Source organism: Heloderma suspectum, chromosome 2 (assembly GCF_057233095.1).
Source record: "Heloderma suspectum isolate Gila_16-S chromosome 2, 16-S_ref, whole genome shotgun sequence".
Classification (NCBI taxonomy): domain Eukaryota; kingdom Metazoa; phylum Chordata; class Lepidosauria; order Squamata; family Helodermatidae; genus Heloderma; species Heloderma suspectum.
In genome coordinates, this window is record NC_139459.1 from 143,184,397 (window position 1) to 143,201,941 (window position 17,545).

General features: G+C 46.0%; 1 protein-coding gene and 1 pseudogene across 4 annotated transcripts in view; one reads left to right on the plus strand and one right to left on the minus strand.

The window, feature by feature from the left end:
* Positions 1 to 7,409, plus strand: part of NCAPD2 (non-SMC condensin I complex subunit D2) — a 51,871-nt gene extending 44,462 nt beyond the window's left edge. For all 3 annotated transcript variants that reach the window (XM_084835136.1, XM_084835138.1, XM_084835139.1), the window contains 5 exons: positions 2,922 to 3,002; positions 5,613 to 5,799; positions 5,938 to 6,082; positions 6,822 to 6,971; positions 7,269 to 7,409. In XM_084835136.1, the coding sequence (XP_084691262.1) occupies positions 2,922 to 3,002; positions 5,613 to 5,799; positions 5,938 to 6,082; positions 6,822 to 6,971; positions 7,269 to 7,345 (640 nt within the window). In that variant the 3' untranslated portion in view covers positions 7,346 to 7,409. The remainder of the gene's footprint in view (positions 1 to 2,921; positions 3,003 to 5,612; positions 5,800 to 5,937; positions 6,083 to 6,821; positions 6,972 to 7,268) is intronic.
* The window catches only part of LOC146352896 (protein CFDP2 pseudogene), a 1,048,348-nt pseudogene that overhangs the window by 457,375 nt on the left and 573,428 nt on the right, over positions 1 to 17,545 (minus strand). The window lies entirely within an intron of this gene.

Sequence of the window (17,545 nt, forward strand, 5' to 3'; positions counted from 1 at the left end):
AAAGTAAATTCTGTGCAATTGTCAAAGGAATGATTTCCATTCAGAATTATAAGGGCAAGACGGCCCACCATTTGTGTCAGGCATATACTGCTGTAATTAACCTTCGAATCTTTTGAACTTTTGTTATAACTGAAAACATAATTCTCAATATCATGTATCCCTCGTAAACAAGACAAAAAGAGCGCATTATTACTAGGCCCAATTCTAGCATTAAAATTGCCCATTAAAATCAGGTGAGCTGATAGAAATTTTTAGTCTAAGTCTATTATATAGTTCTCCGGATCTTCCCAAGCCTTTTAAATTCAAATTCTAGTTGGAAGCAAGGGAATATAAACAATAAGCAGAAAGGACTTGAGTTTAGATCCAAGTAGACCAGTCGCTGCAATTTTACTATATGGGTCGAGCCATTTAGTTGTTGTCTGAAGGGAAGTGGAGATCAGTAATTCCAAGCCAGCTTTTGGCCTGCTCTTTCCTTTTTCAGGCTTGGCAAAAATATCATTTACTAAATACACATTGAAACAATCCTTTTAGTAAACCATGTTTCCTGGAGTGAAATCACCTCATAAGATCTGAAATAGTTCAAAACCTCAGGGTCCCCTTGCTTAGAGGCCCAGCCTGCTATGATCCACATCCAGATTTCAAGCTGGTAATCATTCATGTCCAGTTCTGTTTGTCTATGAAAATGAACAACCATTTGAAATATCCAATCTGTCAGTCCAGCTCTGCAATCTGATCCAACTCCCCTCCTTTATCCACAAAAACAGATCAATTTCCTTTCTGGCATTTCAAGAGTTCCTTTTTAGCTGTTATGTTTTGATGTCTCAAAGGGGTTCATATTGGCCGAATTCTTCCTGGCTAAAATATCTTATTTGCAGCCATTCTGCATAGGTCATTGGGTCCTTAGGGAGCACACCAAGGTTATACTTTTGCTGGGGAATATTTCTCACCTGGCCTTTTGTCTTTTGTCTTTTTATATGAGAGGAGATTATTTTACTTGCTTATCTCCTCCTCTGCTCTCGCTTGGCTGTGCATTACTTCTATATCCCCTTCCCAAGTCATTATAGCTTTGTCAGAAGCTCAGAAATGAATTAGAATATCTCACAAAGATGATGTTCTATCAATTATTTCATCCTCTGACTGGTGAGGTAAGGCTAAGAAAGAGTTTTAAAGTTTCTTATATTCTGAAGCAAAAACATCTCTGCACTCATTTACTGAAGAGGGTGATTCTTGCTTTCAGCTATATTGCATTGATTTATTATTATAGTCGTAAATCTGTGGATCCTCCAGGCTAATAAGATTGCCAGTTCTATTATCTTTTTGTTCAGATCTATCATAAAATACGGCAGTACAGATAGTGTTTTCAAAAAATCTAGTCACCACCACACCCCCATCCATAAACATAGCCTTTTTGCCATAATACGTCTTTCGCGGTCCCTCAGGTTGCAGATGTCACCACAGCACGCGCATGATGATAATCATAGAAAAGATACTCTATAATATTTATTATGTCATCAGTATTAAGAATCCCTGCGATTACTTCATTTGCTAAGTGCAGAAAGTGGATTTTATGTTGTAACTGGGAGAGCATGCCTTTAGGTTTGGGGAAATTTAAGGAAACTAGCTTTTGACGCTTTAGAACCATTTCCCATTGTTGAGACGTTACTGATTTTAATCCTTCTTGATCTGGGATTTGATTCTTGATCACTAGGCCGGGGCCCCCATTGAAAACATGTTGCCATGGGTCTTGTATTGCATCTACAATAACCACTGATTCGCTTGATCCATTTATAGGCACAAATGACTCAGGATCACTTTGAACTACGGGCGTCACATCACTATACTGCCATACCTCACTTCTTACATTTCTGCTGGGTAGTTCTGAATCGCTTCTTTGATGACTCCTCCAACAATTTAAAGAGTTTATTAAAGTTCATTTTCTTATATAGTTGGGTCATTTTTTGACTTTTCCTGTAAGTTGTGATATTTTTGCTCTCTTTTTTTGTGGGTACATCCTTTGCTTGTTTTTCTTTTCCTTACTAGATTTTTTATTAGCATGTCATTTTATGGCCAGTGTTTACACATTTCTCGTAGCAAATATCATCACTCATAATAGAACACACTGGCCTCCCAATTCCTTTACATATTTCAGCCATAGTGGTTAGCAGCTCATGACACTCTGACAGAAATTGCTTGATTAGCTCCAGTTCCTTGATTATTAAGACAATATGCTTCCCAAGTATTGTATCTTTTGGATCCAAATGTCCCTGGGAAGAAGTCTTATCCTGCCTATCCATAATAGGGAAATAGGCAGAATTTATATCCTCAGGGAACACATCTCGCTCTTGACTCTTCCCAGGGGCCGTTTCTTCTAAAATTTCGGCAAAAGAGCTTTCTCATTTCAGCTCAAGCACTCTTTAGTTAGCAAGTAAGATCCTCTCCAAACCCCAGGGATTAAACCTTCTAGACTTTCAGCTTGAGCAATTTCAGTTGCCGGGTTTAATTCCCCTATTTTAATTGGTGTTTCAGGTCTATTCCGTGAATAATCCACAGTCTAGTCTAAAGTGTTGGTATGAACCCTACCTACTTCTTTTTTATCCTCTTTTATTAAGGGGAAAAAATATGATTTTTTGTCTTTGCTCCTGTGGTCATTTTCTCTCAGAAAAACTTTTCTGCAGAGTTTAAAACACTTCGCGGAAGAGTCGGAAACCTTTCACAACCTCTTAGAGGTCTGGGCGTAATTGCCACATCTGCTGATAGTCCCCAAAGGCGGATGTATGGATAGGTTTCCCTCATTCCTGTAAACTGTAGTTCCTGCAGATATGGAAACTGCAGTAGGAGAGCCTGTAAAAATACTGAATATTGAAGGTGAACAGCATCTGTCATTTTAACCCCTCTTTCTTCCCCACTCCCTCCCCTTCCAGGCAGCTTTTCTCTTTTATCACAAAGGACAAGCAGACAGAGAGCTTGGTGGAAAAGCTTTGCCAGCGGTTCCGGACTGCCCGGTGAGTAAGGAGTTGCCAAGGAAACGAGTGTATTTCTGTGAACGTCTCTCAGCCCCTTCGGTCCTGAAATTGAAAATCATGACCTCTTGAATGAGGAACATGGGAGAGTTGGATGGGAAGTAGGATGCTCCTACTTCAGAGGAGCAAGGCGGCGATGAGTCCTGAAGAGCAAAAGCTAATTTCCATGCTGCCGCCGCCAAGAAGATGCAAATAAAGAAGCACTAGCTAAGAGCACTTGGCCACTGTGGGGCTTTGCAAAGCGCAGTGGGCGGGGCAGTCTGGCCTCAGCCATTGGCCAGTGGACCACTAGCTGCTGGAAGCCTGTGGCACCCCACCCACTGGGCAGAGGGATTTACAGTTTCTGGCAAACTGCAGGGGGAAACGCCATCCAAATTAGCATCTCTTCTTGGATTGCTGTGTAGTGCTCTGCCTGTATGGGGACTGGTTATGAAATTATTAGGAGAAAGCTTCCTGCCCCTGATAGTCTGTCTTTTTTTTTAATTGCCATATTTGTTACCTTGGGGGTAGGGTGGAATATAACTTATATTTTCATAAGAGTGAATTGCCACTCTGTGCCATGACTGTTTTGAGGCCAGTAAAAGCTAGCTAGCTGAGGGCCTTTTCTTGCATTTTAAAATGGATGCTGCCCTAGTTTTAAGAGGGGAGAGCTGAAGAATTTATCATCTTATTACAGTGCTAGAAAATATATGTTCCTAAATCGCATCATCTGCTAAGTTTTTTTAGGTTATGTACTGATCACTTAGAAAGGAGTGGTTTGTCTGATTTGAATGCTGATCTGGAAACCGAGGAAACAGTTACAGCCAGGCAACAGGCCAGGATGTTTTGTAATGCTTCCTTTTGTGAAAGTGAATTAACAATCCAGCATTGGATAAATTGGGTGTTTAGTAAGCTTTGTGGCTTTGCGCTAAACGACATTTCCCTTTTTTGTTTTTGTATTTGTTTTCTCTGTTTATTTTGAAAAATCAGACTTGCATCTCCCATGAATGGCCTCAATCCTTATTCTACCAATGATAATTACTTTTGCACACTCTGTCACTGAAAATAGCATGAGATGCCAATGCAGTTAGTGTCTCATGTCCTGCTACTGCCTTCCTGATTTTAGCTACTTCCTAGTTTTCTCCACATGAATGGCCTAGTTCTGGCTGAGGTGGTCCACATGGGTCTGGACTGTACCACTTCAGACTGCCCGTGAACCTCCTGCCCCTTGGGGTAGAGGCTTGCTGGTGACAACAGGTTTTTGCCTGGCCGGCCAAACTTTGTCAACCCCTGACTTTAACCCCATTATTTATGGGCAGATGTCCTGCAACATCCCTCCTTTTATCATGGTTCTGCCATCTGCCTCTTTCACTACTGAAACCTTTTCTTCCTTCTTAAAGTTGATTTGTGCAAGTCTACTCAAGTGCCACATATCTGCTCATTCATGTAATTTGAGAGGTCATTGGGTGTGTTTCTGATCTTGTGCAACCCCAGCTACATCACAGGTCAATGGAGACATCCTGAGATTCCCTTTGCCCCTTTTTGGTACATTCATTGAAGATATTCGGGGCTGTGCAGGAGCACTGCTATAATTACTTAATTTCAGTGTTGCTGTTGATGTTTAATGTCTGAGTCCACAGTCCCAAGCAGAAATAATATGGGTTGGATGAGAGCCAAGTGCAACTAACGTAGTCTGGAGCTGACCCCTTGTATATGGGAAACACATGAACATTAGTCCTGGGACAACCTGATATGAAATGGAAAAAGTTGATGTTTAGATGAGTTGTACTGCTGAGGTCCCTGCAATGCACTTTGGGAGCAAGGCTCATGGTTGTGGTCCAGATTTAGCCGTAACTAGCTGTACCCATTGCGAACAATTTCGCAACTCTGTGTGTGACTTAAGATTTAGTAACTTTGTTAATCAGCTCTTTTACCCAATCGTGAGATTTCAAAACTTTGTATTAAATTTGTATTTAGACTGTTAGACTGGTACAGTAACCAAGAAAGTTGTTCAGTTTGGAAAGCTTTTTCAAATTCCTATGACCCACAGTGGTTTTTCCAATTATTTTGATGAAAGTAGCCTCAAAAGTGATTTTCAGTATTTTTCGCTGAATCAGTGTGGTAAATGCTTTAATCCCCCCCCCGCCGCCGCTGCAATGTAAATCAGTGGAATGGAACTCGAGATATTAATTGCTAAACCAATCACTTCATGTTTTAATATATATCACGCCGTGAAGAATTTCATAATTGTCGATGTTTCAACTAATTTTAAAAACAGAATTATTTTTCTGCAGTTCTAGATATCAATAGCAAATAGATGTGGTCGTGTATTGCATACCTGTTTGGCTCTGTGACACAAATTATTATAAACTTTAACAATTAACTGCAAAGCTGTCAATTTATTCTTGGGGGTGCCATTATTTTTCTGCAAATCTAGGCATCAGCAGCTTTAATTTGAGACCTATCTGAACTCGATCAGATAATATTTAGGGGTTGAAATGGAGTGACAAAAATTTGTGCTCTGTACTAATATTTAGATAGCAGGGCCTGGTCTCTGGGCTTGGTCTACTCTCACTGAAACTGAAAGCAGTTTGGTTTTCCCCCTTGTTGCAGAACGGAGCGGCAGCACCATGATCTGGCTTACTGCCTTACCTTGCTTCCTCTCACAGAACGAGGTCTCTGTAAGATGCAAGACAACTTTGATTGCTTTGCTGACAAACTCCAGGACACGGCTGTCTACAACTGCTTCTTGGCGGTATTGGGCCGGCTCCGCAGGGTGGGCGTTAAGCCTGAGATGAAGGTGAGGCTCATCTCTTTTCCCAGGCTGGGAGTAGTTGCCATTTTTTCTGTTGGGGGAAAAAACTCAGAAGTGCCTGAACATGCAGTGTTCTTTGATACGTAATTTCTACTCTCTCCTGCGTGTGGTGTCTTTCATCAGGCCCTTACTGAAGAATTTGAACAGAAGCTCCAGATGTGCCACAACAAGGGTCTGGACTCGTTCACTGACGCTCCCAGGGAGTCTATAAGCCAAGAAGGCAGCAACACACCTGTGCCTCAGCTACCAAAGAAGAAAGCAGCAGCAAGTATGTCCAAAGTATAAGTTTGAACTAAAACTTCCTTACCTCTGTAGCATGAAAACTCATGCTTGACTACTAAATTAAGCTGCCCAAACTTTCACATTGGCTTTCCCCCCCTAATTTTGAATATTTCCTAAACTACTGAGGGGCTAGATGGAATGCAGCCCAAGGATGTTGTTGAGCAATAACTGTTAAGAATGAAATAGCAAGGGACACAGCATTATGCAGAGTGAACAGGACATCTTGCCATTGAAAGCATTATCTAACATACCCTTTCTTCCCTCATTCCTTGATCTTGTAGGCTTGTAGAAAAACATATAGTTACCCAGTTTTCCTTTGGAACAATAACTCAACTTATGTATCCCTTTTAAAGCAAAAGTTGGAAAATCTCAGGATTCTGAAAAATCTTGCAAAGATTTGGCAATATAACATGACACGCGGATTTCTACATGCTTAGTAGTGTTTAACTCCAAAGCTATACCTCTCATATTGGTTATGGGTCAGCACACGTGGGACTGGTTTGAATAACACACCACATCGGAATAATCCGTTGTATAAATGCACTTGGAGAAAACTTTAGGTCAGACTAGAAAACTACATGTGATTTTGCACAAAAAGCTCAGGAATAGGAGCTGGGGGAAAGTGTTCCACACACTTTTTGAAGAGTGTAGTAGTATCTAGCTAATCATTTGCATGTTCAGTCTGTTTTTCCACAGGTTCTTCAAATTTCCATTACCTTTTACAGGCTCACGTCGGCAACCTCTACGTACAGCCAACAGAGACACTGACTCTTCCTTCATCACTCCTGAGCTCCGTATTTCCAGACGCCGCAGAAGGACTTCAAGACCAAAAGTTTCCGTTGTCTTCTCTGATGATGAGAACAGCCCAGAGGAAGGTGAGAATATGTTCTTCATTTGCCTGAAAATTGAGCTAGCTGAAGTGTACTTGGAAGGGTCTTACTTGTACGTCTGGTTTCAGGGAGACATTTGACTAGTCTGCATGTTTTCTTCAACAGCTCTGTGTTTTGTTAGCCACCATATAAATGTTTTTGCTGTGAAGAGGAGGCTGTACGTTACTAAAATTAATAAATAGGACATCATGTTTGTTGCTGGTTGTCGATGTTGCCCATAGCTGTGACTTCTGTATTTGATGTCTTCCTCCAAAGCCACCTGATGCATCTTTTCTCTTTCAGAACTCTCTGCTGAGCTGACAGAGGAGGAAACGCCTAGCAAAACCGCTCCCATTTCCCGTGCATCATCCCGCCGGTGATGATGTTGCCTTCTGTAGATTCTCCTAGTGGTTAATGGGAAATAAAGCTCACTGGGTGTCTAAAGTACTGCGTCTCCTGGTTTTGTATATGATAAAGTAATACAGATGATGTTGGCTGGGTCTTGGGCGTCTTGCATCACAGTATGATGGTTGCACAGCCTCTCTGATCATGGGTTTCAGGCTGAAATAAAGATGTTGGTTGGAACTGGTGTATAGGTATTGTAAAGAGCGCAGCATAGGACCTCAGTAAATGGGTGTCATTCCCTGGTTAGTACTATTTGGACTGATATAGGCTTTTTAAAAAATGGCCCTGAAAGCCCACTAATGTACCCTTTTAATAACAAAATGGTGTAAATGGAGGAGAACGCTGCTGTTAGGCACAAGGAAGTTATAGCTTTGCCTATATTTGCTTTGATATATCCTGGAAAGACATAAAGTGATCATAGGGGAGGGCCAACTGCTGTCTGGCTTCACCCCACAACTAGCTATCAACAGCAGTCCTTGCCCAACCCCAAGCAAGCCAACCCCAAGCAAACAGCAATGTGGCCCTGACTGGAAATAAGCACCAGCCTACACCTGTCATGCCAACCCAAAGCTATAATCTCATGTGATGCTGAAATGCAGGCTGGGAAGAAGGGTTAAGGAGGAATCTTTTTTTTTTTTAATATTAAATTTATTAATCACCCATCTGGCTGGTCACCCAGCCACTCTGGGCGATGTACAGTGTATAATAAAACAGTTTAAAACAATAAAATTCTACAGTAAAAACATTTTCTAAAATACCCTAACCCACCCCAAATGCCTGCCTGAACAACCACGTTTTTAATGCACGACGGAAGCTCATTAAAGAGGGGGCATGGCGGAGTTCCCTAGGGAGGGAGTTCCACAGAGTGGGGGCCACCACAGAAAAGGCCCTCTCCCTTGTCCCCACCAGTCTAGCTGTCCTGGCTGATGGGACAGAGAGAAGGCCATCCAAGGCTGATCTTGTTAAGTGGCCTGTCTGGTGTTGCTGGAGGCGCTCCTTAAGATAGGCTGGGCTGGAACCATATAGGGTTTTAAAGGTCAAAACCAACACCTTGAATTTGGCCCGGAAAACAACTGGTAACCAGTGCAACTCCTTCAGCACTGGAGTGATGTGATCTCGCCGGCGGCTGCCTTTAATCAGGCGAGCCGCCGCGTTCTGCACCAGCTGCAGCTTCTGAACCGTCTTCAAGGGTAACCCCACGTAGAGCACATTACAGTAGTCTAAACGAGAGGAGACCAGGGCATGTACTACCGATGGGAGCAGATGGTCGGGAAGGAAGGGGCGCAGCCACCGTATCAGATGGAGTTGATACAGCGCTGTCCAGCTCACAGCTGACACCTGAGCCTCCATGGACAGCTGGGAGTCCAAAATGACCCCCAGGCTGCGGACCTGGTCGTTCAAGGGTAGCCGTACCCCATTCAACACCAGGTCAACATCCCCCAGCCTCCCCTTGTCTTCCACCAAAAGTACCTCGGTCTTGTCAGGGTTCAGCTTCAGCTTATTACCTCCCATCCAGCCACTCACTGTCTCCAGACATTTGGACAGGGATTCTACCTTGGTGAAGATTTGAACGAGAGGTAGAGCTGTGTGTCATCCGCATATTGATGACACCGCACCCCAAACCTCCTGATGATAGCCCCCAGCGGCTTCACATAGATGTTAAATAGCATCAGGGAGAGGATGGAACCCTGTGGCACCCCACAAGTGAGTGGCCATGGGTCCAAAACCTCCTCTCCCAGTGCTACCCTCTGGTACCTGCCGGAGTGGAAGGACCGGAACCACCGCAATACGGTGTCTCCAATGCCCAACCCCTCCAGGCGGTCCAGGAGGATACCATGGTCAACGGTATCAAAAGCTGCTGAGAGGTCAAGGAGAACAAGGAAGGAGCATTCACCCCTATCCAGAGCCCTCATATCATCTACCAAGGCCGTTTCTGTCCCATGCCCAAGCCTGAAGCCCGACTGAAATGGGTCTAGATAATTGGTTTCTTCCAAGTGTGCCTTCAACTGCAACGCCACCACCCGCTCAATCACCTTGCCCAAAAATGGCAGATTTGAGACTGGGTGAAAGTTGTTCAGAACTTGGGGATCCAAGGAGGGCTTCTTTAAGAGCGGTCTTATCACTGCCTCCTTGAGGGCTGATGGCATCACTCCCTCAAGGGAGGCATTCACCACTGCCCTGATCCCCTCAGGATCAAGTAAGCAGGTGGTCGGCCTTACAGATGAAAGCACCTTGTCCACTTCATCAGGAGGAAGAATCTGGAACTGATCCCACAAAACCAGTGTGCCACAGACCGCCTCCTGCTCACTAACTGTATCCACAGCGTGCAGAGTAACACACCTAATCTGATCAATTTTATCTGCAAAGTGCCTTGCCAAGGCCTCACAGGAGGCCTTAGAATGCTCCAGTGGTTCAGGAGCCACAGGACCGACCAAGCTCCGGACCACTTGGAACAGCCTCCTGGGACAGCACTCTGCAGACGCGATAGAGGCAGCATAATATTCCCTTTTTGCTGCCTTCACCGCCACATGATAGGCTGAAGATACAGCTCTAGCCCGTGTCTGATCATCTTTGGAGTGAGACTTCCACCACCGGCACTCTAGCCGTCTCACCTCCTGTTTCAGAGCTCGTGACTGCAGATTGAACCATGGTGCAGTCCGAGCCCTGTTCAGGGGGAGAGGGCGTTTCGGAGCCACCCGATCGAATGCCCCAGTGATTGCAGCATTCCAGCCACCCACCAGGGTCTCGACTGAGTGGCCATTGGCATGCCCCAGAGAATCCCCAAGCGTGTTCAGGAATCCATTTGGATCCATAAGATGCCTGGGGCGGACCATTTTAATGGGTCCTCCACCCCTGCAGAAGGGTTGTGGAACCGAGAAGTCCAACGTCATCAGATAGTGATCTGACCATGACAAGGGGGTGGTGGATATACCCCCGACTTCCAGATCACTCCCCGCTTCTCCAGAGACAAACACAAGGTCTAGCGCATGACCGGCTACATGGGTGGGCCCAGTTAGAATATGGTGCCGCTCCCAGGAAGCCATGGTCTCCGTGAAGTCCCCCAACACCAATAAGTTAGGGGACTGCACATGCACATCAGAGACCACCTCAAGCACCTCGGCCAGGGAGTCCATGGCTTCCAGGGTTACTGGCATTAAGCAACCTTCCTCTTGCAGAACAGGGGTGGCAAATCGAGTGACCCTTATGGTTGTGGAGATTGTTTTGAGCTCTGGCATACAGCACCCTGGTACAGGGAGCATCTCCACCTACTTGTCTACTGGCTGTCAGTTACCTAAATTGGCCTGGAAGCCAACTGAGGTGGTGGGGTTTTTATCCTTCCAGTAGTTATGTGCAGTGAAAGCGGGAAGGTGTAGAGCAGAGGTGCCAAACCTTTTTCAGCCTGAGGGCCAAATTCCATTTCGGAGAAGTGCTTGGGGACTTCATTCCAGTGGGGGGGGGGCCACAGGCAGAGGTGGGGGGGCTGAACACACACACACCCTGCAAATGCCACTGTTAGCCATTTATAGGAGGGAGGTTGTCTGTCCAGAAGCAAGCATGAGCAGTATATCTACTCAAAGGAAGCAGGACTGCATCATTAAGCAACTTCCTTCCCTGGCCCCGCCCCCTCTGCCCTGCAGGAAAAGCTCTGATCAGAGATGAGAGCTTTTCCTTCTGCAGCAGAGGGGGCGGGTGGAGCCAGGGGAAGACGCTGCTGGGCTGGATGGGAGCCCTGTACGCCGGATCAGGTGTAGGTGTTTCCCCACCAGCCCAGAGCGTTCCTGTTCCAGCCCACAGCATCCCCTCCCCTGTGGCAATTACACTGCTGGACTCAATTGGGGCATTTTTCCAATCTGTATTGCGATGGCTGGGGGGGGAGGGAGGATCTTTGTGGAGCTTGCAGCTGAGAAGGAAGGCTAATCCACCCCCTTGCACTGGGATCTCCACCATTCCACACCCATCACAATTAGACTTGGGAAGAAAAGCCTCCCAGTGCCATGCAGGGGGGCATCTTTCGGTGCAATGTGCATGAGAGAGTGTGGTGGCCCTACCAGCTGTTGGTTTAGCACGTGGGCCTCAGCAGGTTAGCCACGAGGGAAACTGGCCCTTGGGCTGACAAAGGTTGTCAAGGTATAGAAAAATCTCTCAAAATCTATTAGAAGCAACTCCTGCTTTTGATGCTACTTCCTACTGGTCTCCCCTGACCCAAAGACATACCTCATTTCTTTACAAGACATTTTTCCCACTAGCATACCTACACATCAGAGAGTTGAGCTGATCAGGACCGCAGTTGAATCTTGGAATGATCTGCCCTGGGGGGAGAAAACAGGCTTATCTGGATTTGATTAAAGAATGTGACACTAGTCATAAATACCGGTTGTCCATAGAGTTCAGCATTTTGTCTGAGCCAAATGGCAAGCGAGATTTTCTGGCAGTGTCCTTTCCCATTTGATCCTAGGGAGCTGGAACTCTGAACATAGGCACTGCAGTTATGACTCCAGTTACTTGCCATGTATACCCGTTCGCCCCCTTCCAGCTTCTGTGTTGTGTAATATGAAGTATGTCTTGATCCCTAGTTTTCTAAGAGTGAACCTTGGTCCCTGTCTACATATCTTTCATGATTTTACCAACTTCTGTTACCTTGGGTTTTTTAAAAGAAAAAAAAAAAAACCCGCCGCAGAAGCCTTTTCGCCTAATGGCAAAGACCCGTCTCCTGATCATTGTTTGCCTCCTGCAACATTTTGAGGTGAAGCAACCCGGAATTGTGCACAATACTTGTAAATATGGATGCACTATGGAGTTAAGAGTAGTTTGGTTTTCAATCCCATTTCTAACCATGGTGGCTGGCTTTCTTTCCTGGAATTGTGTTGAGTTAACTCACTTTGGTAACCCTATGCGTGCTCTTACCTTCTCCTGGTGTTCGAACAGTGACTTCACTGCCTTGCACTTATGGTGAGAATTTTATTGTAAAAGGGGAAGCACAAACAAGTGGGGAAATCCAGTGCTGCTGGGAGGCAGGGAACTCTGCCTCTTGCTGTGGACTCTGCGGGTCCAGAGCCTGAAAAAAGAAACAGTTTGGCTTCTTAATCACCTCTTCCTCTGGAAACTAGGTATACAATACACTACAACTGTAGATTACCAACAGTTGCTTTGGACTTGAGAAGGATACTAAAACCATCAAGTCAAGCCCCATGTAGCAAAGCAGGCCTGTTCAACCCTCCCCAGCTTGGGGAGTCATGGGTGTTGCAGTAACATGTCAGCAAATATTCCAGAGTACCCATTTTTAATAATAATGTTTTATTTCATATCTATACTGCCCCACAGCTGAGCTCTCTGGCCAATTCCCAAATCAGAGCTAAAATAATAAAATATAATATCAAAATAGCTACCGAATAAAACCAAAGCAAAACTAACAGCAGCACTGAGAACTAAAATCACAGTTTTTAAAAAGCAAAGGACTAAAAGACCTGGGAAAATAAGAGCTTCATCTGGCTCTGAAAAGACTACACCATAGGTGCCAAGCAAGCCACTCTGGGGAGATGACATTCCACAACTGGGGTGCCACCACTGAAAAGTCCCTCTGTTTAGTAGCCACCTGCCGCCCTTTGTTTTGTGGGGGCACCTGGAAAAGGGCCTCTGAAGATGATCTTAGCATCTGGGCCAATATATGTTGGAGGAGACAGTTCTTCAGGTAAACTGGCCTCAGGCCATTTAGGGCAACAGGGGGCAAGGGGGACCAATTTTGCCCCTGATGTACACACACCCCACAGGCTAAGCTCTGTGCAGTTCCAGGAAAAATAGCAGTTTGCTGCTGAATGTTGGGGGCAAGGAACTACCCTTTTTTTGCTGCTGCTGCTTGCAGCGTGACAGGGTGGCAAGGGCCACATGTGGGGCGTGCGTTGCCCACCCCTGGTTTACAGCTTTAGGGCACAATCCTATGGGGATACACAGTCACCTCCAAACTCGGAGGCGACCGCTTATCCAATGCAAGGCAGGAGAAGTGCGGAGGGGATGGTCCTCTCCACGCTTCAGCAGCCCTGCATTTGTGGCTTGATAGCCAATTTTGGCTGCCTAGCCATGGGAAGGCAAAGCAGGGGAAGCGACTGCCAGAGGACATGTTGGATATGTACCAGGATTTCTGCCTTCCCTGCCCCAGAACACCCCCAGAATGGCCCATTTTTACTGCTCCATGCTCCTCTTCCAAGCGTGGAGCGCAGGGCTGTTCCAAGCTGCCTGCAAGGCAGCGCGGGGGGCAGGGAGGAGATCCGTTCCTGGAAACCAAGGTATCCTATGGCCGTCTAGCCTCTGACTAGCGGCCATAGAGTTGCTCCCTTACAGGTTAATACCAGCACTTTAAACTGGGCTTGGAACAGAGTGGAAGCGAGTGCAGATCATGAAGCACTGGCATAATAGCCTCGTTTCCTGATATTACTACTTAGTAATTGGGTGGAATACTGCCTGTATTCTTATATCTCCACAAGTAAAAAGGCTAGAGGGTTTTTAACTGAATTTTTAGCATTCATCAGCAGGGGCTGAAATATCCCTGCAGAGCCAGTCTCACCCTGCTATTGCTTTGGCCCTGCCTTGCCCCTTTCTTGTTCCCCTCAGAGTATGATGGCAGGTGCTGAGCTTATTTTCAGCTAGAACACCCTGTATCAGAAATGCTAATTGGAATTGCAATATCCCGCTGACTCCTCAGCAAATAGTTAGCTGATGCCCTCCTCTTCATGTCATGCAACACTGCTCTAGCTGCCCCTAGGAACATTAGTCCCTATTGTCCTATAGCTGGATTTTGCTGTTGATTTCCCAGAAACTGCTTTAGTTCCCAACCAGTGGATCTGCCCTTCTAATACTGACATCTGTCAGCAGTCCTGGCATTCTTGGTCTTGACCAGCTGGAGCTCTGCAACCATCACTCCTGGCTATTGGCGAACACTGTTTTTTGTGTCCCTTTGGAAAAAAGTGGGATCGCGAACACCTTACATTATATTTCACAGTGAATGAAAGGATGGATGATTAGCAAATCTCCCATGACATGGTCAAGCAGAAAACCTATGTGTGTGTGAGCGCGCCCATGTGCCTGCCTGCCTGCCTTTCCCAGAATCAGATTCTGAAACTCTGGTCTTGGCCACACATTGTCATCCTTTTATCTAGTACAGACTGTAAGTTAAAAGTGTGTTTCAGGGACAATCCCCCCAAAACTTAGCAAGACCTCACTTTCCTTCAGTAGCCGCCATCGCCTACCATTTGAATCTTAAATTTTTGGCCAAGGCTGGTAGGAAAACAAACATATAAAAAGGGCCAACTGGGCATGTGGGGCATTCACCCACATTTACCAAAAGTAGTGTAGATTCAGCCATGGCATGAAGAGGGTTGAATCTGAAATTAACTTCCTTGCACATTATATGGTGATAGAAAAGTGTATTTAAGGCAAATGGTTTGCAAGCATTAAAAAGTTTTAAAAGATGGGGGAAATTGCAACATTTAAAAATCATAGCAAATATCTTATGCCCCTAACTTTAAGATGGATTTATCTAGGCAGGTTTCTAAAGCCTTACTTGCAGGAAAATGTAGCTTAAATTTCATCCCATTCTAAAGAGAGAGACACAGGTCCTTTCTTGGACCAAAAGAAGCCAAGTGAATCTTTGCTCACCTCAGCCTTCCTAGCCATGGGGAAATCCTAAACTACCCCTTGCCTGAAATCATTACATCTCCCCAGGAGATCTTTCTTCCAAAAGAACCATGACAATTTCCAACCCCCTATTACTAGCCAAAACCAGTTTCACTGGAAGAGGGGCAAAGCTCCCTGGGAGGAAATTGTATTCCTTGGAATGAGAAGCTTTAGGCTATTACAGGAAGGACGCAAAACTTTTCAGCTATTAAGGAAAGTAATTATCACCATTCAGCTGACCAGAAAACAAAGGGAAGGCATCGGGGAAGGGGCCTGCCAGGAGGCACAGAGGAGGAAGGGAAGAGGGGAGTCTGTCTGGGCTTGTCACACATGCATGCGCACATCTTTTGGCAGGCAAAGGAAAAGTTGGATTTGGAGCCTTCCAAACTGGACTTGGTTGGCCAAATGTGGCTGTACTCCACACGGCTTTACTTCTCCCTGGTATCCAAGCTGTGTGTGCTGATTTGTGCGCTTTCCAGATTAAAGTGTCTCTTCTTCCATGCACAGCAAAATACAGAAATGTAGACTGTTGCATCACTTTGGTCCATCAAGCCCAGTGAGCTTCCTGTCTATTCTACATCAAAATGTTCAGGGCTGCGCAAGATCAGAAAATATTATGCAATGTAAAACGCTTCATTCACATAACTCTACCTTTGTAGAATCTGGATTTGGTGTGCACAGCCTAAGATATTAATAGGCAACATAAAGGAAGCCTTGTGGTAGAACAGGAAAATATATTGGGGAGGGGGTGTTACAAAATATACAAATGGGAAATCCTGACCACAATGATAACCTGATGCTTTCTTGAGAGGTAGCCTCTGGGTCCTAGTAACCGCCTAACCAAAAGCAGCTTGCAGTATCTTTTTGGATTCTGATGACTGCCATAAAATAATCACAAGAATCTTGCTTTTTCTGCCCTTATGTTTCCATTTTCCCTCTCTTGAGAGCTTTTTCAGTTTAAGATTTCCACTCTGGTACCATATTGCATTCAAAGTCATAACAGCAGGCAGCAAAGAAGGCAGGGCTGAAAAGAAATTGGCATTCTTCATGGAGAGGAAAATTCTCCCAGACTTTTGGCTCTGACTTCAACGGAATAACCAGTATTTCTCTGCTTCTCCTAAGCCCCTGCTTTGGGAGTGGCCCTTAGGCCTGACTTTCTTCTCCCCCCTCCCAAACAAAAGGACAGTAGGAATTCTCCTAAGCCCCTGCTTTGGGAGTGGCCCTTAGGCCTGACTTTCTTCTCCCCCCTCCCAAACAAAAGGACAGTAGGAACTATCACATCTCGCATTACATATGCGTGGGACACTTGCCTTCAGCAGCATCACAGCCACTCCACTCAGCTTGCTGCCCTCCCCCTTCTACCTCCTCCAGCCTCAGGGAGTAAACGGTGGCACGAGCAGGCGATTCTGCTGCTGCCAGATGCCACTGGCTCCTCCATCAGGCTATGCATTTTTCTAATCTAACGTCCAGGAAGAAATGATGAGCAATGCGCTGCAAGCCAATGCAGCATTGCTACACCTCCTCACGGGCCAGGCCCTTGGCCTGCAAAAGGAACGTCAGTGCTCCAGGGACAAAACTGCTTAATCTTTGTGGCTGAGGCCTAGTAGACTCCACGCTCATATGTCCCTCAGACAGAAGCTTGTCTGTGGGTGCCGTGCCCTCCCCTGATACCCATGGCCATGATGGAGGCAGTGTTCCAAGTGAATTCGCAGACCAGGACTGGCACCTCTGCAGGCAAACAATTGGTGAGTGGAGAGCCAATCAGCTACCCAGCGTCCTCCCATCACTGAAGGGGAATCCCTGCACCCTGGGTTCCTAAAATGGATAAACAAAATAGTGGTGGCGAGGGACAGTGTGGCCGTCACTGCTCAGGAAGCAGCACAAGTCCCAGGGGAGGAGAAGAGGAGGTGGCACCTCCCACAGCCCCACAGGCAGCAGTCCCCTGGCTAGAGGGGTCAGGAACACGATGGCATCCACGAAGGGAGGCATGTGCCTGACCTGCCTATACATTGCACATATGGAGAGATGCTGACCTTGTTGTGTTGGAGGCAGATTCTCTCCTGTCCTTTCCAAGCCCACTCCCAGCAGCCCTTTGGGGCAAAAGGGGCATGGGCATGTATGCAGAGGAGGAGGAGGTGGGTGGGCCGGTACCTTGCACTGCCTCCAGGGTGCCATAGCCCACTCAGAACTCCCTTTCTGAGTGGGCTATGGCACCCTGGAGGCAGTGCAAGCCACCACAGCCCACCTCTTCATACCTGGAGGAGGAACCTTCTAATAGGGATGCTCCTCTTCATGAACTTCCCAGTGCAGACTTCTTAAATCTGCTTGGTTATCCTGGCTAAGGACACTGGAATCTTGCTTGAGGACAACTAGGGTAGCCACATGGCCTGTCCTCACCACGCTTGTGCATTGCTACAGAATCAATTATATCCACATTTGAGGCCTTCTTTGGTAGGAGCGTCCTTCTCCAGCAGATGCTGTAGTGTGTGCCTTTTTTGCCCTTGTTG